Source organism: Megalopta genalis, chromosome 7, assembly GCF_051020955.1.
Source record: "Megalopta genalis isolate 19385.01 chromosome 7, iyMegGena1_principal, whole genome shotgun sequence".
NCBI classification, from domain to species: Eukaryota; Metazoa; Arthropoda; class Insecta; order Hymenoptera; family Halictidae; genus Megalopta; species Megalopta genalis.
In genome coordinates this window covers 10,568,525-10,595,884 of record NC_135019.1, presented here as the reverse complement: position 1 = coordinate 10,595,884, position 27,360 = coordinate 10,568,525, and the positions used below count along the sequence as shown (strand labels likewise).

Here is a 27,360-nt window from a genome sequence, read left to right as displayed (position 1 = left end):
AACTTCCGCACGCAATGGCGCGAATGGAAACTTTAGTTCGCTTGTACCAATCGCTGTCGCGCTTGTTCGAATTGCTTTCGTAGCTATCGCGGATACCCATCGCTACCATATTGCCAGCGAAAGCCGCTTTTGGAGTCTTCGTGTCATAGTAGTGGGGAGATGCGATTACGTGTGCCTCGTGTGTGGATCAACATCCCACGGAGCGCCGCGGCTCGCGTTGGCAGAGCTCAGTACGGGACGTGGTGCTCGTGAAACCATGAAATTCGTCGTGTTTTTCGCGTTCCTCTTCGGCACGATCGCCGGCAATAACGACACTCTGGTCAACGAGATCGGGATCGACGAACCGAACGATCCAACGACACTGCCGGAGCTGGATCCGCCGATGACGGAAAGGACGTTGCACGAGATCTATCGCGATGCAGTCGGAGCTTATCTCGACGAGGATTGGGATCGCTGTATCGAGGACTTCAATGAAGTCTCGCACGGGTATGGACTTTACATTCGAATTAATGACCGGTCAAGTCAAACGAAATCCTGGAGCGAGTGCGAACATTTTAGTGTCTCTATAAATTCAATAAATCGCTGTGTCTTACCGAATGTAATTTCGTTTTGTCTCGTATATACATATATACAGACGTATTGTTTTTGTTTTGTTTTGGTTATTGGATTTCGTATATGCATATCTAATATATAAAGGATTATACCAAATACTAATGCAAATCATTTAATGCAATCGATCTTTTGTATTAGATAGAGTTCTATTTATGATAGAGTAATAAATTAATAAAAGTAAGAAAGAGGAACTATTTGTAGGATCTTCGGAGAAAGAAGGAACCGCTACGATACGAGTGCTAAAGAAATTATTTTCTGTCCTGTGAACTAAGTGGCAACAAGTGTTCTGTTTTTTCAAATTTGAGATTCAGATTCGTAATCAGAACTTCCGAAGATATAGATACACCAATTGTGGTGGAAATCAAATCATTTTTTCAACAAACCATGCGCCGTATTGGATACGCCATTTTGTTTTCTCAAATTTGAAATTCAGATTCGTAATCAGAACTTCCGAAAATATAGATACACCAATTGTTGTGGAAATCAAATCATTTTTTTAATAATCCATTCACCATATTGGATCCGCCATTTTGTTTTTTGAATTTTCAGGGTCAGATGCGTAATCAGCGACCATGAAAACAAATTTTCAATTAACTCCGTCACTGTTTTCAATATTGACCATAATTTCGGGATTTTTTCAAGGTCATCGTAACCGATCGACTTCCGTAATCACCCATGGAACCCCATCACTTTCCCAATCTCCATACGTGTTGTTCTTAAGTGATTTTGATCCTCGCATCTGTTTGAAGTAGTCCAAACAGTCGATCGTTGTCTATTCCTTTTTATAGGAATGATGGAATAAGATGAAAGAGGAGAGAATGTCCAAGACGCTTGGAGACGACATGCTCCAAAAATAAGTTCAGGATACAGTAAACAGACTGCGGTCGTGGAGTTCTACTTCCGGAGTACAGTAAGTTCTCCCTAATTGACGCTCAATTTGGGAACAAAAATGGAAAATTTTTGGAAGAGAAGGTACGATTATTCGAGTCTTGCACCTCGTTTTTATAATTGTTGACAATTCGTAACTATAAAAACGAACCGCAAGGCTCGAATAATCGCGTCTCCTCTTCCCAAATTGTACATTTTCGAGGACAATCTGAGCGTCAATTAGAGAGACATCACTGTACTTTGAATCTCTATAATGACGCACACCACTTGCACCTCGTTTTTATAATTGTTGACAATCGGCAACCATAAAAACGAGCCGCAAAGCGCACATAATCGTATCTTTTCTACCGAAATTGTCCATTCTTGTGTACAATCTGAACGTCAATGAGGGAGAATTTATTGTATCTCTTTTGAAAATATTGGAGACAAAGTTTTCATTCATACGGAGCACCTCAACCCTTCTGAAAAGTGTTTTACCATTTTGCGAATCAACCTTTGGTCATTTTTGTCAAATATTTAAGACGAATATTATAATATTAATATATTATTATTAATATATATTTATTATATTATAATATTAATACATAATAATATTAATATTATATATATTATAATATATATATATAACCGAGATCCAGAACCAAAAATTACAATTATACGTAGAATCGATATAATATCGGTTCTTAACGATTCCACGACCGCGCTAGAAAGCTCAAAAATTTTCATAAAATTAAAATATTTCATTCGATTAAACCAAAATTACGAAGCAAACTTATATGGCATCGACTACTTCTTCAGCATTCGTACCTCTTGCAAATCTTAATAAAATTAAGCAATCATTTTTAATTTTTCAATAATCATCCATTCGATCATCAACCGACTGAATTTAAAACGGGGAGATCTCCCCGTTCGGTTGGCTAAGTGTTAAAAACTGAAACCGACATAAATCAGAACCGATAATTGTTTATACCTCATAACTTGTTTTCGGTTCTCCATAATTGTTTAAGTCAGAACCGATATACATATAACTGTTTGAAACAGTTATTTTCGGAACCTTTTCAATCTCTCTCATATATGTACTGAACAGGTCCTACGCCGTTTCCGGTACGGACACTCTAGAGTCCATTGAATAGAAATCAAGTGCTATACAGGTTTGGTAGGTTTTGCCCTTAAGGTTTATTGGCGTAATCGCGCGAATGGCGCAAGGGTTTTTATTGTTTTTATCGGGATATTCGAGATTCGCATAGAAGTCATAGTCTACTTCCGGTACATAAACGAGTGCTTCCAGATACAAAGTGTACAAGCGCGTGGTGGTCAACTGCAGGCAAAAGTGCAGGACAAAAGCCGCCAGCGAGGTACCGATCTTTCCCGAGGACCTCGAGGACCTGCATTTCTACGAGAAGAAGATAGTGGAGACATTGTGTCTTCTGACCTGCAATCAGGAGTACATGGAGATCGCCGGTAACAAGGCGCTGAAGACGTTGCCGCGTGAAACCGAGACCAAACTGGTCAACTACCACGTCTACGAATACTTGCACAACTGCTACTACAAGGTAACAATTGTTCATGCGACATTTTATAGTTTAAAGAGAGCGCAGAGATTTTTTACGCAGACGAGATTAAGTGGTCGACGCTCGTGAACGGAATGTACAGCCTTCGGTCGAGAAGACAGGACAAGCAAATTCGTTATTTTTCGTGGTCCCAATTACGGTAAATTCTCCCTAATTGACGCTCAGCTTGGAAACAAAAATGGACAATTTGGGAAGAGAATAATTAAACGATTGATCGAGCTTTGCTGCACGTTTCTATAGTTGTTGATAATCGGTAACAATAAAAACGAGCCGCTAGGCTCGAATAATCGTATCTCCTCTTCCCAAATTGTCCATATTTATTTCCAAGCTGAGCGTCAATTGGGGAGAACTCACTGTACGTTGCACAAATAATGAAAATTTGGAGCTTTCCTAACGGAACGCAGTCACGATCTCAGAAACGGAAAATTAACAAATCTCAAATGACTGCGAATTTGTAGTTAAACAAAATTAAGACCACTTTTATTAAGACCACGCATTTATCGTTGCGGAACGATCGCAGGATCGTCGCGACGCGAATTTGTCATAGTACAATGAATGCCCAAGAGAATCCTAACCGCGAAGCTTACGCAATTGCAGCTTCTTCTCCGATCCCACGCCCGCAACTTTTTAGTAAATAATGAGTTTAACGTTTCGAACGAGCGCGGGTCGGCCATAAAACTCGGCCTACATCATCGGCAGGCTGGTGAATCGATGCTGGAACCAGTTGCACGCGTTACGATCCAGTCGTAAAAACTCTATTGGTTCAACATGGGCTTCGAACACCGTGAATCACGGCGACTATATATCCATATCTTCTTCGACAGCTTGCTACCGGGTTTGGAGCAACATTTGATTTACAGTAAAGTTGACGCCTAATTGACGCTCAGATTGTGCACAAAACTGGACAATCCGGGAAGAGGAGATACGATTATTCGAGCTCTTGCGGTTAGTTTTTATAGTTACTGATCATCAACAATTATAGAAACGAGCTGCATGGCTCGAATAATCGTATCTCCTCTTCCCAAATTGTCCATTTTTGTGCACAATTTGGGCGTCAATTAGGGAGACATTACTGTACTTGCGTTCTCTAGAAACTATTGCATATTTTACAGAGGCGGATTTAGGTATCAGCTGAGTAGGTTATAGCCTAAGTCTTCGATTTTTGAGGAAAATTCCGCTTTCGATTTTTCCATGCACGGTAAAAGATCATATACGATCTCAAACAGTTTTAATACTCATTTTTATAATATTCTAAAATATTAATCGTTTGGCGAAGATCGACGCCTTGTTAGGAGGCAAACGAATTTAAATAACGAATAATTGTATGTTCATTCATTTCAGCATTTTATAATAATGAAAATATAATAATATAATAATAATCAAAAACGATATAATCAAATGATTATTGCAGAGCGGCAAAAATGTGTCAGCCTAGAGCGGCAAGAATCTAAATCTGCCTGTAATATCTTGCGCAAAAATGCGCAGGAAATGCAATAAATTCTCCCTAATTTTCCATCATCTTGTAAAGAAAAATGGACAATTTGGGAAAAGGAGAGCCTTGCCTCTCGTTCTTATAATTGTTGACAATCGGCATCTATAAAAATTCGTGCCGCGAGGCTCGAATAATCGTATCTCTCTTCCGAAATTGTCCATTTTCGTTTACATGTTGAAGGAAAATTGGGGAGAATTTATTGTACTAACAATACTACTGACTCCAGTTATTTCATTTGCCGAAATGCTACGGATATACAAATTTCGCGCTCGCTGTCACCGTTTGTTTCACTATTTAATTGCTGAAACAATTTATTGTACGCAACGAAGCAGAATTATGGCTTCCCCGGATATTATGCCGCGCATTACGATTTTACGACGACACATAATAACACGAATTTGTTTATTCTTAATAGAACTACGAGCTCGTCGGCGTCGCGCCTAATTAACGCGGTCCAAACAAGACGGTTTAAACGAGCTTAAATAGAGGCTGCGGATCGATTCGCCTGTTGCCAATACTAATTCGAAATAATTGATAAAAATGGTGTCCGACAAGTGATTTCTCGGTCCACCCCGTTCGTCTTAATTAGCCGGCTTCGCCTTCGGCGAAGAGAACGAAGGCGGACAGCTTCTAAAGCCGTGTGCACGATCGATCTTTGCAGAGGGAACGCTACCAGGACGCTGCGAACGCGGTTTTCACGTATTTGGTCCGGCATCCGAAGCACGAAATAAGCGTGAAAGTTTTGAAACACTATCTAACGCTTCCCGGCGTGGAAGCGCAGAACGTCGTAAACCTAGAAGCAGCGCCTTATGTCAGCATATACTTCAAGGGAGTGTTGGCTTACGAGAAGGAAAACTACGCAGAAGCGGCGGTCCTCTTCGAGAATTCTTTGGCGTCCTATTTGCAGGCCGAGGAGGAGTGCAGGTTCTACTGCGAGGGGCCGTTCGATCAGGGATGGCACCCGGAGTTCACGTCCTCCATCGCCAGTAAGTGGAACTCGATCGGGGAAATAAATTTTCCCTTCCAGTGGGCCCGAAAATTGATCCGGGACATGGTTACCGATTCGCTATCACTTCGATCGATCTAGTCAAGCGATAGATCTTATTCAAATTTGCAATAACCGCGCGCATCCTCGAACTATAAAGTGGCAATCTTCCTAATAATTTTAACCCTTAGCGCTCCGTTGGCTTCGCTATGGAGACATCCGTCATTCGTTCCGTAAATCCGAAGGCTCTGCTGCGGAGCCCAATATTTTTAGCATGATTACACCGAAGATGCTATGTTTTCGTCGATGTTGGCAATTGTTATTTGTAGCGAAAACGTGCTTAGCGTGTGTACCATTACGATTAAAACATTTTTTGCCCATTTTTATACTTGGCAACATAACATGAATAAAATCGAACGCTTTCGCAAGGACGCGTAATCTTTTCCGCTCGAAATAAGGCTTCCTTCGTCTCAGGCGAGTTGCTCCAAAAATGTGCCGGAGTTGCTGGTAGTGATATTTTTCAGAAAAACGCTGTTCAACTTTATTTTAGAACGTCCGAAGAATATTTACCAATTTTTAATTTAATTTAATTATCGATCGAGCCGATTCCAGTGAAGATTAACAATATAAAAATTCCGGCAAACTCGCGCAATAGATATTTTTGTTTCAATAATTCTGTATCCAAACAGAATTCAACGGACGATTCGTAATGCTAATTTTATAATAGATCGCGTCAAAGAACACGAGAGATATATTTAAGAATCGTGAAGAATATCGTTAATAGTAAATTTACCCATTTCGATGAGGATGCATTTGCTGCTTGGAAATTTCGTTCACGATTCACGATGTCGATGCACCGACCTCGCGCAATGTTAAGTAGATACCATTACGATTAAAACATTTTTTGACCATTTTTATACTTAGCAACATAAAATGAATAAAATCGAACGCTTTCACAAGGACGCGTAATCTTTTCCGCTCGAAATAAGACTTCCTTCATCCCAGGCGCTTTGCTCTAAAAATGTGCCGGAGTTGCTGGTAGGTAGTACTTGAGAAACGCGTGGAGCGCTAAGGGCTAATAAATAATTCTAAGCGTATACAGTAATGTCTCTCTAATTGACGCTCAGATTGTTCACAGAAATAGACAATTTGGGAAGAGGAGATATGATTATTCGAGCCTTGCGACTCGTTTTTATAGTTACCGATTTTCAACAATTGTAAAAACGAGCCGCACGGCTCGAATAATCGTATCTCCTCTTCCCAAATCGTTCATGTGTGTGCACAATCCGAGCGTCATTTAGGGAGACATTACTGTACTGCTCCTTGCAGAAAATATTCGATCAAAATCGAGGCCATAGTTATCGAACGAACCATTTTAAAGAAATTAGGCGAGCTTGTCTACTTATTAAATACAAGATAATAGAAAGTTATGAAGACGATAGCATAACAACAAAGCATTGGAACACCGAGGTAGTTGTCTAACTTTTTCAGCGATCGCATGGAATTGCGTTACGAAAAACTTTTCCATCTATCTTTCGGTTTAAAAGCCTTTTTCTCGTCTTTCAGATCATTTCACCTTCTGCCTAAAGTGCAAGCAGACCTGCCACCAGAGGCTGAACAACGTAAACGGCGACTACCGGGGCGACATGCTCAGGAGCCACTACAATTACCTACAATTCTCCTATTACAAACGTAAGTGCACCGCGGCCCTGGAAACAACGTTGCTCAATTTTTATCTACGCCACATATCCTGCTCGCGTCTATTTCTGAAAATTGTTATCGACGTTGGTCCATTCGCCACGATAAACCGAATAGACTCGAAACGTGTAGCCGGCGATAACGAGCTCCCGATGCGATGTCCACCAGTTATATGAAATTGCGTGACCTTGCAGTCCATCGTAGTCCTCGGCGACAAACGAATCGTTTCGCCGACAATCGTCCGAAGCTCCTCAGGAAGCTGTTACTCATGCCCCAAAGGAGGTTTAATTGGATTAATCTCGTCCGACGAGTCCGACTGATTGGTCGAGAGCAGCCTCGTTATCCGTGGTACGGTCTCAGACCTCGTCATCGCCGGCCGCCAGTTATCCCGATAATGTTTTCTGGTGACCTAATCCCGTTAGCAGCTGGTCGAAATTATTGTTGCTAATTGGACCAGTGTCAAAATACATACAACGCGCGATCCGTTGCGTCACAGACTTACAAAGTTGAAATCGTTTCGCACGCAGTGGGAATCTTGAAGGGTGCCTGCGCCGCCGTGGAATCCTACTTGCTGTTCGACCCCTCCGACGAGACCATGCTGCAGAACAAGATGTACTATAGCGCCGAGGCCATGGAACATTTCTTCCGGCCCAGAGAGGTGACATTTTCGAAAATCAATGTCCGAGAATTTCCGGGCTCTTTCGCGGTCTTTAATTGGGAGTTTGGGAGTGTCGCAAGAAACGCACAGTTATTATTGAATTATTGCCACGGAAAGTTTAACAACTACTGCTGAAATTCTTACAAATATTTAGTCAAATTTCTTTGTTGGCGGGCTGAACATTTTTAAGCTTAGAAGCGATTCTACAGACTGTTTTATACTAAGTACAGTAATGTCTCCCTAATTGACGCTCAGATTGACCACAAAAATGGACAATTTGGGAAGAGGATATACGATTATTCGATTAAACCTTGCGGCTTATTTTTACAGTTATAAATTGTCCACAATTATAAAAACGAGCCGCAAGGCTCGAATAATCGTATCTCCTCTTCCCGAATTATCCATTTTAGTGGACAATCCGAGCGTCAATTAGAGAGACATTACTCTACAATAAATTCTCCGTAATTGACACTTAGATTGTGCAGAAGATTGGACAATTTGGGAAGAGGAGATACGATTATTCGATTAAACCTTACGGTTTATTTTTACAGTTACAAATTGTCGACAATTATAAAAATTAGCCGCAAGGCTCGAATAATCGTATCTCCTCTTCCCGAATTATCCATTTTAGTGGACAATCCGAGCGTCAATTAGAGAGACATTACTCTACAATAAATTCTCCGTAATTGACACTTAGATTGTGCAGAAGATTGGACAATTTGGGAAGAGGAGATACGATTATTCGATTAAACCTTACGGTTTATTTTTACAGTTACAAATTGTCGACAATTATAAAAATTAGCCGCAAGGCTCGAATAATCGTATCTCCTCTTCCCGAATTATCCATTTTAGTGGACAATCTGAGCGTCAGTAAGGGAGACATTACTGTAGTTTGAAGGGACGTTCGAATACTCCCAAGAAGATCAACTGCCGCTTCGATCGTTCGACGAATTAATAGTTAATTAAACCTCGATTGGTCCTATTTTGGCAGGAAGCCGTGATCTACACGAAGAGGCACGAGTACGAGCTGCGTTTGTTGAAGTTCATTTCCGACGAGTTTTCGGTGGTCGACAGGAAATTCGCGGAGATGAAGAAGGGGCGACAGGCCGAGAAAGAGAAAACCGTGGTGCAGCCAGGAAAGGTAAAGAATGGAGAATGAAGCTCGAACCAAACTTTAAACGTTCCGCGAATCTATATATCTGCCATTTTATTCCGTTTCTGTACGCAAAACTTCGCGCTGCCATGTTTTAGGGAGATCTTTTTTTCTCGACCCTCTGTACATTTTACATACAAATAAAATACTCAAACACGAACGCTATCCTATTGTTCTATTCTATGCTCGAGTCTGATCTCTGTGTCTGTTCCATGAACGTACCGCCGCCGCTGGATTTCACGGCGGAACGCCTTCGGAATGCAACCGAGAATACATCCGTATAATCCTAGCAGAGGAATTCAGGCGCGAAATAAATTATTCTCTTTAAAAGTTAACGTTTTCCGTTGTAATGTTATCGTTGATCTTGTTGTGGTATTACAAAGGACCGTTTCAAATTTTATCACACGGAGAGAAACGTGTGAAAATAGGAGAATACATCCGTATAATCCTAGCAGAGGAATTCGGCCGCGAAATAAATTATTCTCTTTAAAAGTTAACGTTTTCCACTGTAATGTTATCGTTGATCTTGTCGTGGTATTACAAAAGACTGTATCAAATTTTGTCACACGCAGAGAAATGTGAAAATTTTAAATATTGTTTGATCTATTTGCAGAAGATCGATGAAATCGAAGCTCTGCATCCACCGCCCGGTTACTCGTCTTTTTCTAACGCGTTGTTGTTCAACAATCTTTCCGCAATTCGAGACGAGAAACACGAGATACGCGATAGGAAGCCACAAAGGGTCAGGGACGATGTCTATCTGATCGCGGAAGAGAATGAACTTGGCGGGAAGAATCGTTATGTGGCGGACGGATTCCTCAACTCGACGGAGTGCGAGCTCCTAATGCGATTGGCTTCGGTACACTCCCTAATAAATTAGCTGTTTCAGCAATTTCATTTCATGGCATGGAGTCAGGAGTTATCAAAGAGTTATCGACGTCAAAGATTCACGAAATGAAAATGATCAATACTTGAACAGACACAACTTTTTCAGCAGAATCTGAGAACAATTACAGTAAATTCTCCGTAATTGACAGAAATGGTCAATTTGGGAAGAAGAGATACGATTATTCGAGCCTTGCGGCTCATTTTTATATAAAATATTTAGATTATATAGAATATTATATAGAATAATCGTATTTCCTCTTCCCAAATTGTTCATTTTTGTGTACAATCTGAGCGTCGATTAGAGAGAAATTACTGTACCTGGACTCATTTTAATTCTCGGAAAAGACGGTACCTAGATAGATTTCTTGACTTTTTGAATATTGCGATAATCTTTGTCTATCAAATCCTGCCATGATCTCGACCTTTGAATAGTCTCCAAAAATTGTACAGAGCTTAGTACTTCTAACCGCAGTCACTCATCCATTCGGTGAACATTTTAAAAAATATCTGCGCTCTAGAAATCATATCATAGACATAAAAATTAGCGTTAATCTATCTAATTGATGCAGATGACTGCAGTGGAAGGCGATGGTTACAACGAGTACAAGAGTCCACACTCGAAACACGAGCGATTCGAGGGAATCACCGTCGGCAGAATCGCCTTGGTAAGAGTTTTACAGTTTCTCGTGCCTCGGACTCTGTTATTTTAGTTGATTACCGTGCAATAATGATTATAGATGGTGTACCTGGGACAAATAGCGGCGGAAAAATTGCGGCAGCTTTTAGAAGCAACTGAAGAGGCTCGTAGCCACGTGGAAAGGTATTTCGGGCTTGATCAACCGCTCTATGTTACGTACACCCACCTGGTCTGCCGCACGGCTCTATCTGGTAATTTTCGCCTGATCGTGATTCTGGTCCCTTTCGCAGCTGAAACCGCGTCGCGCCTACTCACTTGGTATGGAAAGTGGGTAACAACCGGTGACAATTCGCATTTTTAAAAGCTGCGCCACAGGTGATGCGATTTTGACGACCCTGGAATCAAAATGACATTTACAGAGAAACCAAAGAAATATTACAAAATTGGTAACTAATTGTCTGAACATGAAAGATAGCTTAGGCATTGGGAAATTAGATCGTTCAAATTCGCATCACAAGTGGAACAGCCTATTGGTAAAGTCACTCACCATCTCAGAATCTCTCTTTGTCAACCTAAAATTACAACTGTTCAATGCATCAATGTATTCCGATATCATTTGAATAATTTCTAGGTTCACCAATGGATCGTAATGACCTTAGCCATCAGGTTCACGCGGACAACTGTCTGTTGAACGATCAGAATGACTGCATCCACGAGAGTCCAGCCTACACCTGGAGAGACTATTCGGCGATCCTTTACTTGAACGAAGATTTCCAGGGTGGAGAGTTCTTCTTCGCGAAGGAACGCGCGATTCACGAATCGAGCAGCTTGGTTTTCCCGAAATGCGGACGCATGGTGGCTTTTTCGGCCGGTGGGGAAAATCTTCATGGTGTGAAGGGTGTTCGTCGAGGCAGGCGTTGTGCCTTGGCCCTGTGGTTCACGCAGGATGAGAATTACAGGGAGTACGAGGGGACCTTGGCCGAGGCGATCCTGCAACGGGTACTTTTGGTCGGACCTGTGGAGGAAAAGGATGTCAAGGTGCCTTTGAGGTACAGTAAATCGTTGAAAGTCTTGATTCGAAAGATTTATCTACCAATGTTTATCCAGAAGAGAATTTAATTACTAGGTACGAGGACCTTCTTCTCCAGTATGCAAACAGCGACGACTTCTTGAAGGACTTCCTGAGGAATTCTCCCTGAAGTGGACAAATCGTCGGAGGCTATCTTCAGTATTCAAACTGTTTCAGAGACGTCGACGCTTTACCTACCAGAAACCTCTTAATTCTTTTAAACAACAATAGTCAAAGTTAAATTATCGGAGCATACTATTTGGGCTAATTTGTTGGTTCCCAAATGAAGTTGCCGGTAGATAACGCGTTAGGAAAGTTACTATTACAAAGAGTAATATATTTTCTCCGGTCAATGACTGGACCTTACTGCAAACTAGGTACCTGAGAAGAAAAGCATACGAAATCGCTTACTGTACTTAGCACAGTTTTTGCCTTTTTCCTATACAATGTTTCATTGCATTTACATACTTGGAAGTTTTAAACTTTCGAGCCATAATTAATTGCAGAGATTCGTGCCTTTATAATAATTAGGGTATGGTGCGTCGGATAAATGCGCAGGATGCTCGTGGTGGCTCGTCGAACCACTGTTATTTATATAAAATATCCTAATCTTTATTAGAACATAGACATTACATGTCAACAGGTTTACATAACCATCCTATGTATCGTGTAACATGTATACTGTAATTAATTTATTCTCCTCGGCGTATTTATACTATGTATAAGAGTCATATATATATACATATATATGTATACATATACAGGGCGTTCGATTTTAATTTATAAATGCGAATTACTGGTAAACTACATGTTCTATTAAAAATGCTTCAAGTGAATGATTTCTCACTATGCTTAGTACAATTTTATAGATTCCATTTGAGGAAACGTGTCATCTTTGCGAGACCTCTACAATGTTTACTTACATAGCTAATTAAGTTACAAAGTTAAATACCATTTTCTATCTGAACCATTTTTTACATAGCCGGTAATTAATCGGTAATTCGCACTTACAAATTAAAATCGGAGACCCTGTGTATATTATACGTGTGATGTCTCCTGTAGCGTGTCGGTTCCTCGTCGTTATTGCAATTGTACACGCGAAAAGCGGATCGCATAAATTGCTCCCTATGTCGGCGTACCACCGGCATAAGGATCGAGAACGTATTCCCCTAATCGTTAAATTTAAAACCACGGTTTTTTTAGTCATCGAGGAGTGCCATTTTCTCGCGTCGTGATCATCGCGGGATCAGTCGGGAAGAAAAGTGTACGCGACCCATTAACTTTATTTATGTTTCGTTACAAACATTTATTACGAAATTATAGTGACATCTGCGTATCACAGGAGAGCTCAGTCGATTTTTTTCTGCCAGGAACCACCCCATGTTAGTCGTATCGTTATACATATTTATCTATATTTATATAAATCACAATATAAATATAAATAAATATATACATATATATCCGCATGTGCTACCGCTCATCAATATCCGGACATCCAGCAAAACTTGTTATAAAGGTGTCTAATTTTAAACCAGTTCATGACTGATTTTGCCTTGAATTAATTAAATTAGTATAAATGTCGAACTAGTAGATAAATTTAAGTACCTACAAGAATTTGACCAACACCATTAATTAATTTTGCTCGTACGGTTCAGCGACAATGTATAAATCAATACAATAATACTCAATAGAGAGACAAACTAATGTTTTAGCGATATCGACAATGTCCGGATAGTTCTAGACGGCAGCGTACAGGTCCGTTTGCCACTCCGTTACCTTCTATCAACGACGGATCTCGTTCTTTGCTCCGAGATATGATCGATCAACGATATCGCGAATAAAAATTCAATCGAGCTAGTTTGCTACACAAAGAAACGAAACGCGCGTCTAAACCGCTAACGGTTTTCCGTTGATCGTGTAAATTGAAACAACAACTGGCAACGTCGAGTGGAGAATGAATTCCGTGGATCATCTTTCTATCAGCGTTTTCGGATGACCGGTTTTTTCGTTTAATATTGCTCTTCGTAGACCTTCGGATTTCGTTTTCGTTCTCTTGTCGAGAAACAATGTAGTTTAGAACAACAGCGAAGCGGGAGAATGTAAAGTTCCGTAAAATATACAGCAGTGGACGCAGAACGGTGAACGACAATGGTTGTGTTACCTTAAAAATGGTAAAATGATTATGTTACAGGCTCGTGTTTCGCACGAGATACACCGCGGCAGATTCATGTTACTTTGTTGTACGGCCAACCGAAATCGTTAGCACTCCTAGGTTCGTTAGAATTAAGAAGCATAATGCACTTTTAGAGCCAGGTAAACGAGTACCTCGCAACAAGTACCGCATGTACTCGTGTACAGATCGAGGATGGAAACATCGTGTGTGTGTGCTCGCCGAGAGAAAACTTTCTAGAACAAGAAACAAATGATGTGTAACAATAAAATTGTTCGTAAAACCCTTACACGAGAAGTCGCAAATATTTTTATTAAAATACTGATGGACAATTCTGAGGCACAATCTCGAATGTGATCGAAATTAAACGACGCTTCATTTTTTTGGAAACAACTTGTCTTTTTTTGTTTTTAGAATGAAAATGATAAATGAATCACAGATCGAACTATGCACGAATATGTACGGTGCGTTCGTTAACTTGTTGCCCATTACACTACATCTGCGCTGAAGGAAGCATCATATGTGCTGGACTATCATATAATAATAATAATAATAATAATAACAGTAATAATAATAATAATCGAGTTTCGTTCTTCAGACTTATTCTTATAGAGTTATTACTTCGCCTTATATACACATATACATATACACGCACGAGTCGGTATGTATGCACATGTAATTTGAACGAAATGGCCTGATTCTAGCGTTCGATTCATAGACAGTTGCAGTTACAGACGGAGAATATTATGAACGTATAACAGTGGCAGAAAAGAAACTCAATGGCGAGATGATCTTAATTCCTGTGTTCGAAGAATGGGCTTTTCAGAAGACTGGGTCAACATCCTTTGAAATTTCAGTAGAGTTGTTAAATGGTGAGCCCGAGCGCGAACGGCTCCGGGGAAAAAGTTACTCTACGTTTTTTTTTAAGTGTACCGAGAAATACTGGATAGATTCGCGACCATGAAACAGACGAACCGATCGCCGAAATCGAGCGACGATTAGAAGACTTCGCGATGTTATAGATAGCGATCCTAACAGCTTTGATCGTTGCAACACTAAAGCGTTCACGCTTCCCGCGGGACAGCGTAGCTTTCTCCTCTCGTCGAAGAACAATTTTGCCGCCGTTGAATTCGTCTCCGCATCTAATTCTTTAACTATGACTTTCCAATTTCGGAGCGAAGCGGAATCTACGCGTTTTATGTTACAATCGGTATACGCAAAGACCGCTGCTTAACGTGATCTATCAACGAATTAATCGCGAAACGTTTTATGCTTTGTTCGATAATCAATTTCTGCACACGCTCTCGCACGTCTATACACATAGAGGACCGGCTGACCTCGTGTAAAATATAAATGCTAAATTTACAGAGAAGTAATCGAAATTGGCGTGTACAGATCTTTCATGGTTCTCTTTCTCTTAACGATACTAATACGGTAGCTATATTAAAGTAACACAATGTATAACAATAGATTTAAGACGTTGTACTGTTTGATGGTTTCTTTCAGATAGATAGATAGATAGATAGATAGATAGAGAGAGTTAGAAAATGAGAGAGACAGAAAGAAAGAGAGTCCATCCATCTCCATCTTTCTTTACTTAATTTCTTCGTTTTCTTGTTCACGTAAAAAAAGGCGTAACGTATTTTGATTATTATAGACACAATAATATGGCGAGAGTATACCGTGGCGAAAATTATGCTGGACACCAAAGGCTCTATGCGAACAGCCGACCTTGCTCCCCGACGGTTCCACCCCCAGAACGAATCCGACCGTCATCCTCCTCGGTATGAACCTCGTTATACAAACGTTTACTAAAAATAGTACAATCTAATCGAGGACATATTATAGAAAATTGAAAAATATACAAGATATAAAACACATATCATGAACGCCGTTTTCATTCAGGTAGCGAGTGACTTGTTAAAGTCCGACTGCGTTTTCGAGTATCTCCGTTTGAGTTTTCTGAATCACGACTCTAAATCGTGAATTCATGGCTCCTCAACGGCCGAAGGATCCGATAGGATCTATCTGGATTCTTCGGCCATTTGTTCACACGAAATTCATTCGAATCAACATTCTACTAGCTCTATTCAACGTCCGCGGATTTTGTACAATTTGCCTAGTAGACCGCAATCCAAATCGTGTCGCACATCGTTCTTTGGTATCCAACAGGCTTTCCCACGACGTTCTCGTGTTCGAACGGACATTAGTCGCAGTATGGGCAGTGAATGAACAAACATGTACCAATATTAAATGGGCTGACTCTCCCACTGAGGCGCCCATTCTGGAAGTCGTCAATCTACGTTCGATGGGGGCGCGGCGTATCTGGTTCTTGGGTCGGAATCTCCATCGCATATGTACTTCCCTAAAATAAAATACATGTAGGGCGTTTCTTGTTTTCAGTTAAGAATGTAAAATGACACTTACCGGAAACGAATCTGCGCTTGACTAAACTTAATCTATAGCCCGGGCCCAAAAGTTCGAACTCAACGCCGGACAATGTGGTCCCTTCGCAATTGAACTGAGTGAATATCGTTCCTTGGTTCCCCGGACCGTCTTCGAGTTCGACCCTCGCCTTCAAGGAGCCCACGCCGTGACCCTCGCTATACTGAGATAGCTCGGTAAACTTCCACAGTACTCTGTTCGTCTCTGGCAGCCATTGAGCTTGGGGCTTGCTGTTCAAGGATTTGAATTCTCCGTCTATGGGCGCTGCCACGTGGAGATTTAGTAGAGGACTCGGTGAAGCCATAGCACGGCTGTTGTATTTGTAATCGATCTACCGAACACATAGTTTGTTAGACAACAAAATAAAAAATAGACCCGTACAGGTGTCGGTAAATACCTTGAGATCTGTGTGCGTCGTCTCGCACTTCCAGTATGCTACCAACTGGAAAGGACATGAGCCCGCGCCTTCCTTGCATTTTATTTGATACTTGAGTATGTCAACGTTAAAATAGGAAGCCGAGGGATTTTGTTCAGCCTGTTTACGTAACAATGTAGTTAAGGCACTCATGTTGAATTCGAAAATTGTACTGTCGACGGTCGTCTGCGTGGCGTCCCTGCAACAGATTGAGAACGGTTTAGAGACTCAGCTTGGAACGAGCTACTTCCGCGGTAATTATCGAGCCGATCTGTGAGCAACGCGGCTCCCTCTTTGTCTGAATAGATGGAGTACAATTTGCTTTACAGTCTTGAGACGAGCCTTGTTTCTTGCAGAGCGATTTACAGTGGTCCGGACCTGTAAAAGGTCTTTGAACTCCTCAATTACGTTATAAAACAACCGATAAAGTTTCAATTTCTTAGGTTGCAGTACCTCTAGAAATGTTAATGTTTTCACAGTTCCAGACCTCTGAGCAATCCAACACAGCTTACTTACATGCTGACCAACTGATTATTAGGAAATAATTTTTCCAATCTGTTACTGTTCCTCACGCGAAAGGTGAGCTTCGCGGGGCTGGGATTGTTTGCCAGCACGGTAACGATGCCGGCGGGAAACGACAGCATCATATCGCCGCTGAGCTTCACCTGGCATCTTGTCTCGTCGGTACCCCGAAAATAAGAGTGTACTATCTCGTGGAAGGCTACCGCCAGAGGAATAGTATCCGCTAATCCGATTGTCAATGGAGAGGGTCCCCTAGAGGAGCCGACACCGACACCAGCTGTGCGAAACTCCAAGCTGGCCACGCTATCCGCTCTGGATATCGTCGCTGGCGACATCCTACCTCGAGGAGAGGGACCCTCCCCTCTTCGAGACGGTGGTCTGGGAATGATAATAGATCCAGTTGGAGTGGAAGAAGCGGATTGCTTAGGGGGTAATGCCGGAGTGATGTCTCCCACTTCCGAGAACAGGTCACCATCTAAAAGAGGACTTATGTCAGTAAAAGCTTCAATGCGAAACTTCTGTTGATGCGAAGTTGCCTATGACCCAGCGGTGGTTCTACAACACAATTTCACATTCTGACACCGGTACAACTAATGGAATTAGAGACAGATACAAAGAAGCGGAATGAAACGTTCGTCAGTGGAATACATCCTGAAATTCAACGGATCCCACGCGCAATTTCGAGGGACAAAAAGCATGCCGATGAGTCGTAATGAGACAGGACTCTTTCGACTCACCGGGGAACCGTGAATGAGAGTGCGTGGGTGGTGCGGATTGCGGCGGCTGCGGTTGCGGCGTCGGTGACGATGACAGTGGCGGAGGGCTTTGCAATGGCGCGTACGGATGACTGCCGGTTGGCGTAGAGGCGCTCGATGGCGTACTGCTGGGATTGAACAAGTTTAGGCCAAGTAAATCTGAGCTTGGCTTACCTCCTAATTGTTGTGACACTGACTGAGACCTTTTCATATGGTGATCTGAGTCGGTATTCGATCCTCTACGTCCCTATTATATAAAAAGTGGAATATAAATTGCGGGTATCAAACTCGGGGAGTTGTAAATTAATGCAAACATTTAGGCCGAGTTGAACATTGAACGAATGGGTTGATTGAAACGACAAGAGAATGGAAAGTACCGTCGGCGCAGGCGACAATGATAAATTCTCCACAGTTGCCCTCAGCTCGTCGACACTGGCGCTCATTGGAGCCCCGCCATTGCTAAGCGGTTTTATTTCTACCCTGATTTTCCTCTCCCTCTCATCCTCAGAGTCTGTATCCGAGCTGGAATAGAATCCTTTCTCATTTTCCCATGGGTCTGATTTCGGTCTGATACAGAATCCATCCTCGTCGACTTCCGGTGTCGGTGTCTCCGACTTTCTGCTGTCCTCCTTGTCCTCCCTATTAACAAATTAATAAAGTTTAATCGGACGCACTCTCACAGGTTCCAGCAGGCCCAGTGCATTTTTGTATATACATACGATCGATATTAACTACTTTGTATCGTGACAAACAAGAGTATTCAACGAACATGGTAATATCTCCGTACCGACGTGCTCTAGTGACTATTAGGTGCTGACGGAAGCAGAAGAGATTAAATAACTTAGGAGATCGGTTCCGCAACCAAACTTTCGCTCTGTCAATTATATTTTTGAATCAACGCTACGACTATTACATTTGGTCGATTGTGAATGATATTCTCAAATTAGTGTCTATGATTATTGTACAGCTACAATAATTAGAATTTCTTTCTCAATCTTCTAGAAGATGAAGAAAATTAATATTTATTGTTTTCGACAAAAGCCTAACTCGGTGCTATAAGACAAGCGGTTTAAGCTTGCAAAATTATTGTTGCTGTAAGTTTGTAAGAGCATCAAGTTTTATTGCGGGATCAATCGCGAGTGCACTAGATCTGCTGAAGGTGCGTATACTGACAGGTCAGACTTTTCTTCTTTGTTGCTGCTCGTCTCCACGGCATCCTTCTTCTTTTTTGCTTTCTTGCCCTTCCGCTTTTCTCTCCTACTGCGAAGGAACCCTGTTGGTCGTGGACGCACGATATATAGAAAACAAAGCGGCTCTTAATTATTTACAATTCACCAGATGGTTTTATAAGACTTTCATTTGCCAAATAGATGCGCGCTGCGTTTACTTAACAAGATAGAGCAATTTATACCTGATATCGTATGGATTTCCTATGGAAATTTACGAAAATAATTTACTTTTCTTTTTCGTCTTCATGCGCGTACACAAAAATAGCACAAAAGAGGGGACAAACGATGCAGCAAATATTTCTGTTTCAATATTCCAGAATAAACATTTTGTCGCGACTGTACTGATTCGCAAAGTTAAACTCTCGGCTAGACTAGGGCCGGTTAATCAATTTGTGTGTACTGGACAGTCGACGAAGTGTCTTATAGTAACTATATAAGATAGTATAAAAGTCCGAAACGAAACAGCTACGAACTAAGAAACTAAGAAGCGTAAACTACTATGTTTGGCGGTGTCAAACGTATTTGTACTGAAAAAGTTAATAATGGTAATAAATATCTCGTATTAGAAATTAATGGAAAAACTGGTAATCTAATGGTGTAATGAAAATTAATTTACTTTCCAAGTGTATCAGGCGTAGCGCAACGTGATCAAACAAAAACAACTACGGTAAAATAAAAAAAAAAGAAGAGAACAAAGTAAAACAGACTAAGAAATGATAAATAAAACAATGGTCACCGGATCAACAGTCAGCGGATGCATTCTTTATGATGCTGTTCTAATTATTGTTACATTCTCTAACGATGCTGACACGCGTTTCGGGACTGGACAAACGTCGCAATTCATTCCTTTTTTTTATTCTTAACAAAATGCCTTTTCGAACTTTACTTGCAATTGTTGCCTTTAATCCTAAATTAAATTGACGAAATTTTAGTTATCGCCATCAGGATTGACCCTTAACCCCGGATTATTGCGAGCGTCTTTGTCCGCTAATCCGAGGCGCTGATTCTTTGTTAGGCCCGGAAAGCGCATCGGCATTAAACTTTTTCTGCCAAAACACAACGCAATTACGCTGTCACTCCTGCAGTAAATCAAACAATCAACAATAGATAAGGAGTACAAAGAGCTAGCTTGGATAACACGTTACATTAGCATAAGGTGTAAGAACAAACCCATAATACACCATCACCATATATATATATATATATAGGGAGGGAGAAATGAAATAGTTAAAATTATCTCTCCACTAGGGATCTGCAAAAGGTCGAGTTTCGGCTTAAATTGTTTTTCTAACAATTACACGTCCTACTGATTACCGATACGTTTCTCAAAACAACAGAACGATACGAGGTTGCGCAATCTCCACGAATAAGATACCTCTAGACAAAACTCGTGGAGCATACGTTATACCACATGTTCTGCAAGCAAGGATATAATACTATCGACATGCAATATAATTGAAAAAAAAAATCCATAACAAGTCACGTGGAACACGAAAGAAAAAGACATAATTCCAGAAACGATAATCCCATGATCGGTGAACTCCGTGACGGGATTATCAGATCATTTAGAGAACGCGAACGTTCGCAGTTAATTAACACGTTGAATGCCGTCGGGGTCACCCGTGATCGGCGCTATCGAATTACTTAAAAGAGATTGCAAATTTTAGAACATCAATTGTCCAGATAATAAAGTGAATGCTGCATAATTAATAATCAATCGTGGTTAACACTCAACGTGTTAAGGTGGTATGTGTCGCGATAAGAGAAATTCGGTTTTCTTTTTTTGTGAACTACTGTCGGCTAATAAATAAACAAAAAGTAAACAAAAACAAGGAGATAAGGGTTGCTTGCAGAATCACATTACGCTACCACGAAGGATAAAATAATTTGCACTTGGAAAATAAATACGAGTACGAGTGAGCCATGCAGTAACAGTTCTCAATAAAAATGGCTCACCTTGGGCCCCCGTCAGTAGCCGAACCCCGCATTCGTATTTCAACGTTATTCAAGTCCAACTCCCTTCGTTCAATTAACTCTATGTGAACACGGTGTTTATTAGAAGGAGGCGGCGACAGAAAGTTTCAAAAATTGTTATTCACGGCTAATGTATGTGCACCAACCACCAGCACGTTGAACTTTTTCCTTTCGAACGTTTACAGTTGTGTAGTAATAATGGTAGCTCGAATTTCAGAAACTTTCCAGGACACTTCGTTTCTCTTAAGGCTAACACATTTGTGAATTATAATCTAAGATTGTAGTCTCTATCGAGCGAGCAGAATATGATAAAAAAAAGAAACATGTAAAATTTTATACAATGAGTTCGTGTTGATAGAAAGAAAATAATCCTCCCTTTGGTCTATGTTTACACAACAGATTGTTAGAAAAACAATTTATAAGTAACAATTTGTGAGAAGTGTTAGAAGAATATCGCCTGTTAGAATTGCCATGTAATCCTAAAACTACAGCCTATAATCTAAGCAAGCCCGATTTCTGTGTTAGTCATGTTCGAGTAAAAACAAAATATTTCTTCATTCTAATACCGGCTAGGACACAAAGAGATATGTATATAATATGTATCTGCTATCAGCTGACAAACTAACGTACCTTCGTTGTATGTATAGACATCTCAATGCAGGGTAATGTATGTCAAAGCGAAGAAATATTTTAACTGTGCCTCAAGAACTAAGGATAAATCAATGTTACACAAGTATAGATCTCCACTAATTATAACGTGAATTAGCGTGAAAACCATTAAAAGAAACGTCTCGCAACGTGATTCTACGCATGTAACATTAATTCGGTGTGCTTAAAAACAATGTTAGTATACGTACACTGCTGATCTAAAAGAGTGCAGAGTGGAGGAACCATAATACGCGTTACCACTGTAAGTCACCAGATATTTTCATTTTACCACTTAAACCTGTATGGCCGTAAAAAAGATATTGAATCAGCAAAGGTATGGTAATATAATTGTCACCAAATACCACAGGCAGAGAACAACCAACAGAGCAAGACAAAGATAAAGGTTGTGTAATAGGAGTGTTGAGTTATAAACGATTTTAGGTATTTTTAGATAAGAATGAGACATTGTTCTAGTATGCAAATTTCAATAGTATTTGTCGTATTCTCAAGGAAATCAGAAATTTAAATACTGTTTTCACCGATATTGGTTTTGAATTACTTTTTTTTACTAAAATTTGACTAATCTATTAACTGCAATAGATGCTGGCATAATTTGTAATAATAATGTAATATTAAAAAATTTGAAAAAATGTTGCAGGAAGCTGTAGCAATCGTCTAATAAGATACCCTCACCTCAATCTTTTTCAACTAACTACCAAAGAAAGCAACATCTCGAAAGAACTTTCTGTATTGTGTGTAGGAGAATACCGTGTAACCGATTGTCTAAATAAACAGTTCAAAATGCAAGTAGTGGATGTGGCAAGGGTACAGGTAATCACAATGTAAGCAGTTACATTTAGATCCTCTGAGAGGGTTCCTGGAGATGCTGGGAGGTGGAACAGCAGGAGGCAGGTTGTTCCCCTGAGGAGTTGCAGGTGCCGAACCAGACCCTGCTTGCTTCTGTTTGTCTGAAACAACACTCATAGCTCATATCTTCGAATAATCTGTGCCTCCAAATGGCCCTTTGCTCTTCATCTTGCTATTTTAAACATTACTTATATCTATTGCATTTTAATTACAGTTCGCACTTTCAGTGGCATAAATGTGTTCCAAAGGGCAACTGCTTCTTTGATTTGCTAATTTATATAAACCAGATCGATTAACATATCTAAGTGAGCTATTAATATATGCACAGTATATTTATTGGTTCATACATTAAATGAACAACTCCCTTGGAATACATTTTAGTTTATAATGTCATCCTCCACCTATTGTTAGATTATAACGTTCAAGCATTGTAACACAACCACATAAGCGATAAGTCAATAAAATTGTTCCACATATGCGTAGTTTAATAAATCTGTGATTGAGTAGATAAAAAACAAGTTAAACGAGTGTAAAAGTGTGAAGAGTAAATGGTATTGCTGTGGCAAATTAACATTGCAAAACACATCCACCAAAACATAATGTATGCGAGTAGAAGATTTTTATTTTTTTTTCAAATCTCTTCAATGTTTAAAACGTTTACCAATAGATAATAATTTGTAATAATAATACCAATAGTTTATGCATTATGTTAAGGTAGGACAAAGACTATTGCAATTAAAAAAGAATAAAATCTTGTAAATTCGGTTCAATTTGAAAAAGAAAACCTACCCTGGGAGTTGGACATGAACAGGTTGAGTAGCGAGGTAGTACGGCGGGAAGCCTTGGTGGCTTGTGCATGTGACAGTTCTCTATCCCTTTCATTCAGTCTTTCATTTTCTTTTTCTTGTACCCTCCCCTTTTCCTCATCCACCTGATTACCCCCCCCTTTTAATCCCTGATCTTTTTTTGAACTGTGAGTGTTACCAGCAACTCCTGTTTCTCCATTGGCTCCTTTCGATGTTTCCTTAGGTGTCTCAACATTACCATCTGATTGAGAATGAGTGGTCATGTCTCCTAAATTTGTCATGACTTCTTCGTATTCGATTATATCTGATTTACAAGAAAATTATATAAGTAACATCAAATTTCTATCTATGCACAACAAGTCAAGTTACCTGGCTTCTCAAAACCTGTATATTTGCTTTGCACAAACTGTTCCAGCAACTTATCCACTGTCATGTCCAGACACTGACGTTTAAAGTCGATATGGACCTGACCAACTTGTTCATGATTAGTCTGCAAGACATCTGCATAGATAGTTAAAAACTCCTTCATGTGTTTCAGATGTGTCTCCTCCACATCCTGGAATCTCTTATCAATGAAAAAAAAAGTTCTATTAGTATAACACTTAGGTGGTAATTCAGAAAAATATAATAGATCAATACCCTGCAAGCCTGAGTCATTTTGGTTTTAAAATCGTTCCTAATAACCATGTATTTGTCTACCAAAATTTTATAATCATCCTGTGCTTTCTTGAACTTAATTTCTGCTTTTTCTAACTCTTTTTGACTGGCATTGTCCTTCTTTAATTTTTCAAGTTCCAGACCCTTTTGCATACGCATATCTTTTGCCTTTTGTAAGGTCACAGTAATGCTTTGTATACTTTGCACAACTTCCAAAGTAGATGACTCCTCCTCTTTTACCTAGATATTTTAAATAATTATGTATTACTAATTTCATAAATCTTTATATCTCCACTAACATTATTGTCTGAGAGAACGAGTGACCCAACTGTGTGGGCGGATACTGATAAGGTTCGAAATATAAATGTGATTCATAATAAAATATGATAAACAGTGGTAACAAATGAGGCAGATAAAGAAATCTTTACATCTTTAGACCTTTTTTGAAAAACTAATTAATAATGTTCATGAAAATATATTTTACAAATTTATGTATAAAAATGATTTTAAAAAGTGTTACGTACAGCCTTATGTTTTTTATGTAATTCGTCTGCATATTTTGATACATCCTTTATCAGTTCTGTGACCTTCTGGGCCATCTGCAGGTGCAGGCCTGCAAGTTTTTCTGCTGCACCTCTCAGAGCAGCCCAAACAGGTGCAAATGTTCCTTGGGTGCTACTGGTATTGCCAACTTGTTTGGCTACCTTAGTTAGAAGTTTATAATTGTTTTCTTCTATGGCCGATTGCTCTTTTAAAAAGTCAGCCAACTCCTTACTTGCGACTACACCATGCTTCATGTTATGATATAGCACGTCAAATCCATTATTCTTTTCGCCCTTAAATCATAAAATAATGCAGGTTTAAATAAACAATTTTATTAATAATTAATACAAGCTGCAAGGAAATAATAGGGTTATATTAATTGCCGGTACACGAATATCTAAGAGGAAAAAATTCCATTTGCAATTAATATATCTCAACTGGAAGAGATATACAAAAGTATACTTAAGACCACTTAGCCACTTAACACTTGAACTCTGATCATGCTATAAACTCACGTAGAGCAGAACTCTTGAGTGTCATCGTCGCAATAAGCTGTCATTATATGTTATTACTCTTGTCATCCTATTGTATATATTACTTGCAATGCATGTCCTATTGCTTAATTATTTCTGTGAACCTCGTGAACAAATAAAACTAGATACTTTTCGGACAGAATAAAATGTTTCTCAAAAAACAGAAATAATTTTCCAACAAAAAATAAAGTCAATGGTAGTTTCTTTGAGTTGTTGTAACATTAACTCTGTTCCTACATGATTAGGTATTTTTAAAAATATCAGCAGCATATCCTGTGCGTAGTAATCTCCAATAGATAGAATTTCAAAGAACTTGAAAGGAAGTAATAGCTATCTTATCTGCACAGAGCTTTCATCCCGAGTGAGCAATGTCACGTCTCCCAAAAAATTTGTGGACCTAAAACCATGATCACAAACAAGCGTGAAACTGTTTGTATTCTAAGAATTGTTTTCAATAGCATGCGACTAAGATTTCATAGTCACTTTACCGTATTTATTTGATTACATAAATTGCTCCAATTTGGAGTAAATTGATCAACTAACTGTTGCTTTAAAAGAGTGCAACTTATAGCGAACAAGCACGGTCGCAAATTAATATGAAATATTATTATATAAATAATATTATTATACGAGGAATTCGAAACAGGTGACAGCAAGATGATTGGAAAATATTTGCAAGCGTCTTTTTATGAAGTTGAAAGTTCCACTCCCTTTCGCGCTCGAGCTCTAAACGCATACATGTCAACATACGATCAAGTACGCGTTCCCCGTTGGTTTTCTACGGTGGCTGGCGGAGAGACGACACGGGGATGAGATGACAGGGAGAGGTGAACGCGTAACCTTGCATTAGCGAGAGAGGAGCGAAGAGGAGACAAGCATGCCGCGTAATGCGGAGAGAAAAAGAGACGAGCGAAAACGACCATGATAAGGTGCAAGGAAGAAAGAGAGGGAGAGAGACGGAGAGAAGAAAAAGGCTTTCATTGAAGGGAATGCGTCGATTTTACGCGAGAAAGAGAATGTTGCCTCGGACGTGACGTGCAGGGACGACTGCCAGAGGTTCTTTCGGTATCGGGCGCGCTTGGGACGGGATGGAAAATGGGAGGATATTCTTGCCTCTACATAACCTAAATACGACGAGTATGACAATCTAGAATAATACATAAACTGGAGGAGACACTCACCCAAAAGTAGTCGGCGAAATCCACAGTCATGTTGGAACTGCGATCAGACCATCATAATTTATCTTCTGGTGTATCAGGCCGCACTGCACCGTTAATAACGAACCATTGACACACACATATATATATACACACACGGTACTATATACGATGCAACCGTTCGAGCCGTACAACGAGACGTAACTCAATTTACGACGAACGTTTTCGTGCTTGGACGTTTCGAGCAGAACGAGCGCGCTCGACCGCGGAGACACGGGTCAACTTATTTCAACTATCTCTGTCGTTCGCCGTTCTCTTCTCCTCCTCTCTTTCCAAGTAAGTGACACCTACCGCCACCTTACGGCCAACTGGCGAAGGTAATTTATGGCGGTCGGTAAAACTGTGCATTTTACTGGATCTACCGGAAAATTCTGTCCAGTTTCAAGAATAATGTCTAACAAAAATCACACACGTTTGTACGTATTACTGTATAGATTCCACCGTTATTTACACCCCATCGTTACCCTCTTTGTCGCATTTCACGAATATCGAATTGTTGCTACAAATAAATATTTCCTATATCGTCATCGGTGACAAGTTAATTGTTGGATTTTTAAAATTGTCGTTCTGTGCCGTAATATAATAATCATGTTTGACCTACCTTTCGCAGCTTTGAAGATTTGAAAATTCGAGTTGTTCCATTCTGCTGTTAGGGTCCTTAGATTTCTGCATCGAAGCCAAAAGATGCTTGGCGGAATGCAGGCACCGATAACTGTACGATAGATTCTTTATGTTATCCAATTGCTATTATAATTTCATCGTTATCTTTAACTATTACATCAGACAGTTTGCCCTAACATTATGTAACCAGTACAACACGCTACCTGTTAAGAACCGATCGCTCACTTCCGGTAGCACGACCGGAACTGAACCTACATTCACGCCGCTAGCCAGATAACCTTTTCACCTCGTATTAAATGTACACTTG

At 40.1% G+C, this 27,360-nt stretch overlaps 2 protein-coding genes across 16 annotated transcripts; one reads left to right on the top strand and one right to left on the bottom strand.

The window, feature by feature from the left end:
• The first annotated feature begins 173 nt into the window (after positions 1–173).
• LOC117229130 (prolyl 3-hydroxylase 2) lies at positions 174–14,110 on the top strand. Of its 4 annotated transcripts, XM_033485339.2 has the most exons (11): positions 174–486; positions 2,789–3,053; positions 5,225–5,549; positions 7,115–7,240; positions 7,774–7,904; positions 8,896–9,045; positions 9,671–9,916; positions 10,515–10,610; positions 10,683–10,833; positions 11,214–11,631; positions 11,709–14,110. In XM_033485339.2, the coding sequence occupies exons 1-11, from the start codon at positions 257–259 to the stop codon at positions 11,779–11,781; spliced, it is 2,211 nt and encodes a 736-aa protein (XP_033341230.2). In that variant the 5' UTR covers positions 174–256; the 3' UTR covers positions 11,782–14,110. The 4 variants fall into 4 exon arrangements, with proteins under 4 accessions (XP_033341230.2, XP_033341231.2, XP_033341232.2 ...); XM_033485340.2 differs by lacking the exon at positions 9,671–9,916 and having other exon boundaries at positions 175–486; XM_033485341.2 differs by lacking the exon at positions 11,709–14,110 and having other exon boundaries at positions 175–486; positions 10,683–10,900; positions 11,214–11,375.
• Positions 12,917–27,330, bottom strand: LOC117229127 (F-BAR domain only protein 2). Of its 12 annotated transcripts, none has more exons than XR_004492481.2 (16): positions 27,034–27,178; positions 26,397–26,931; positions 24,664–24,975; positions 24,122–24,379; positions 23,852–24,047; positions 23,466–23,786; positions 22,664–22,777; positions 22,019–22,069; positions 19,132–19,231; positions 18,336–18,597; positions 17,941–18,205; positions 17,198–17,678; positions 16,664–16,880; positions 16,249–16,597; positions 16,066–16,186; positions 12,917–14,057 (listed from the first exon to the last, which is right to left on the bottom strand). XR_004492481.2 is itself a non-coding variant. In XM_033485328.2 (16 exons), exons 3-16 carry the CDS (start codon positions 26,424–26,426, stop codon positions 16,116–16,118), a joined length of 3,027 nt encoding a protein of 1,008 aa, XP_033341219.1. In that variant the 5' UTR covers positions 26,427–26,931; positions 27,034–27,144; positions 27,257–27,330; the 3' UTR covers positions 14,108–16,115. The 12 variants fall into 12 exon arrangements, 11 of the variants coding, with proteins under 11 accessions (XP_033341219.1, XP_033341223.1, XP_033341225.1 ...); XM_033485328.2 differs by lacking the exon at positions 12,917–14,057 and adding an exon at positions 27,257–27,330 and having other exon boundaries at positions 14,108–16,186; positions 27,034–27,144; XM_033485332.2 differs by lacking the exon at positions 12,917–14,057 and having other exon boundaries at positions 14,108–16,186; positions 17,941–18,083; positions 18,156–18,205.
• Positions 27,331–27,360: the final 30 nt, after the last annotated feature.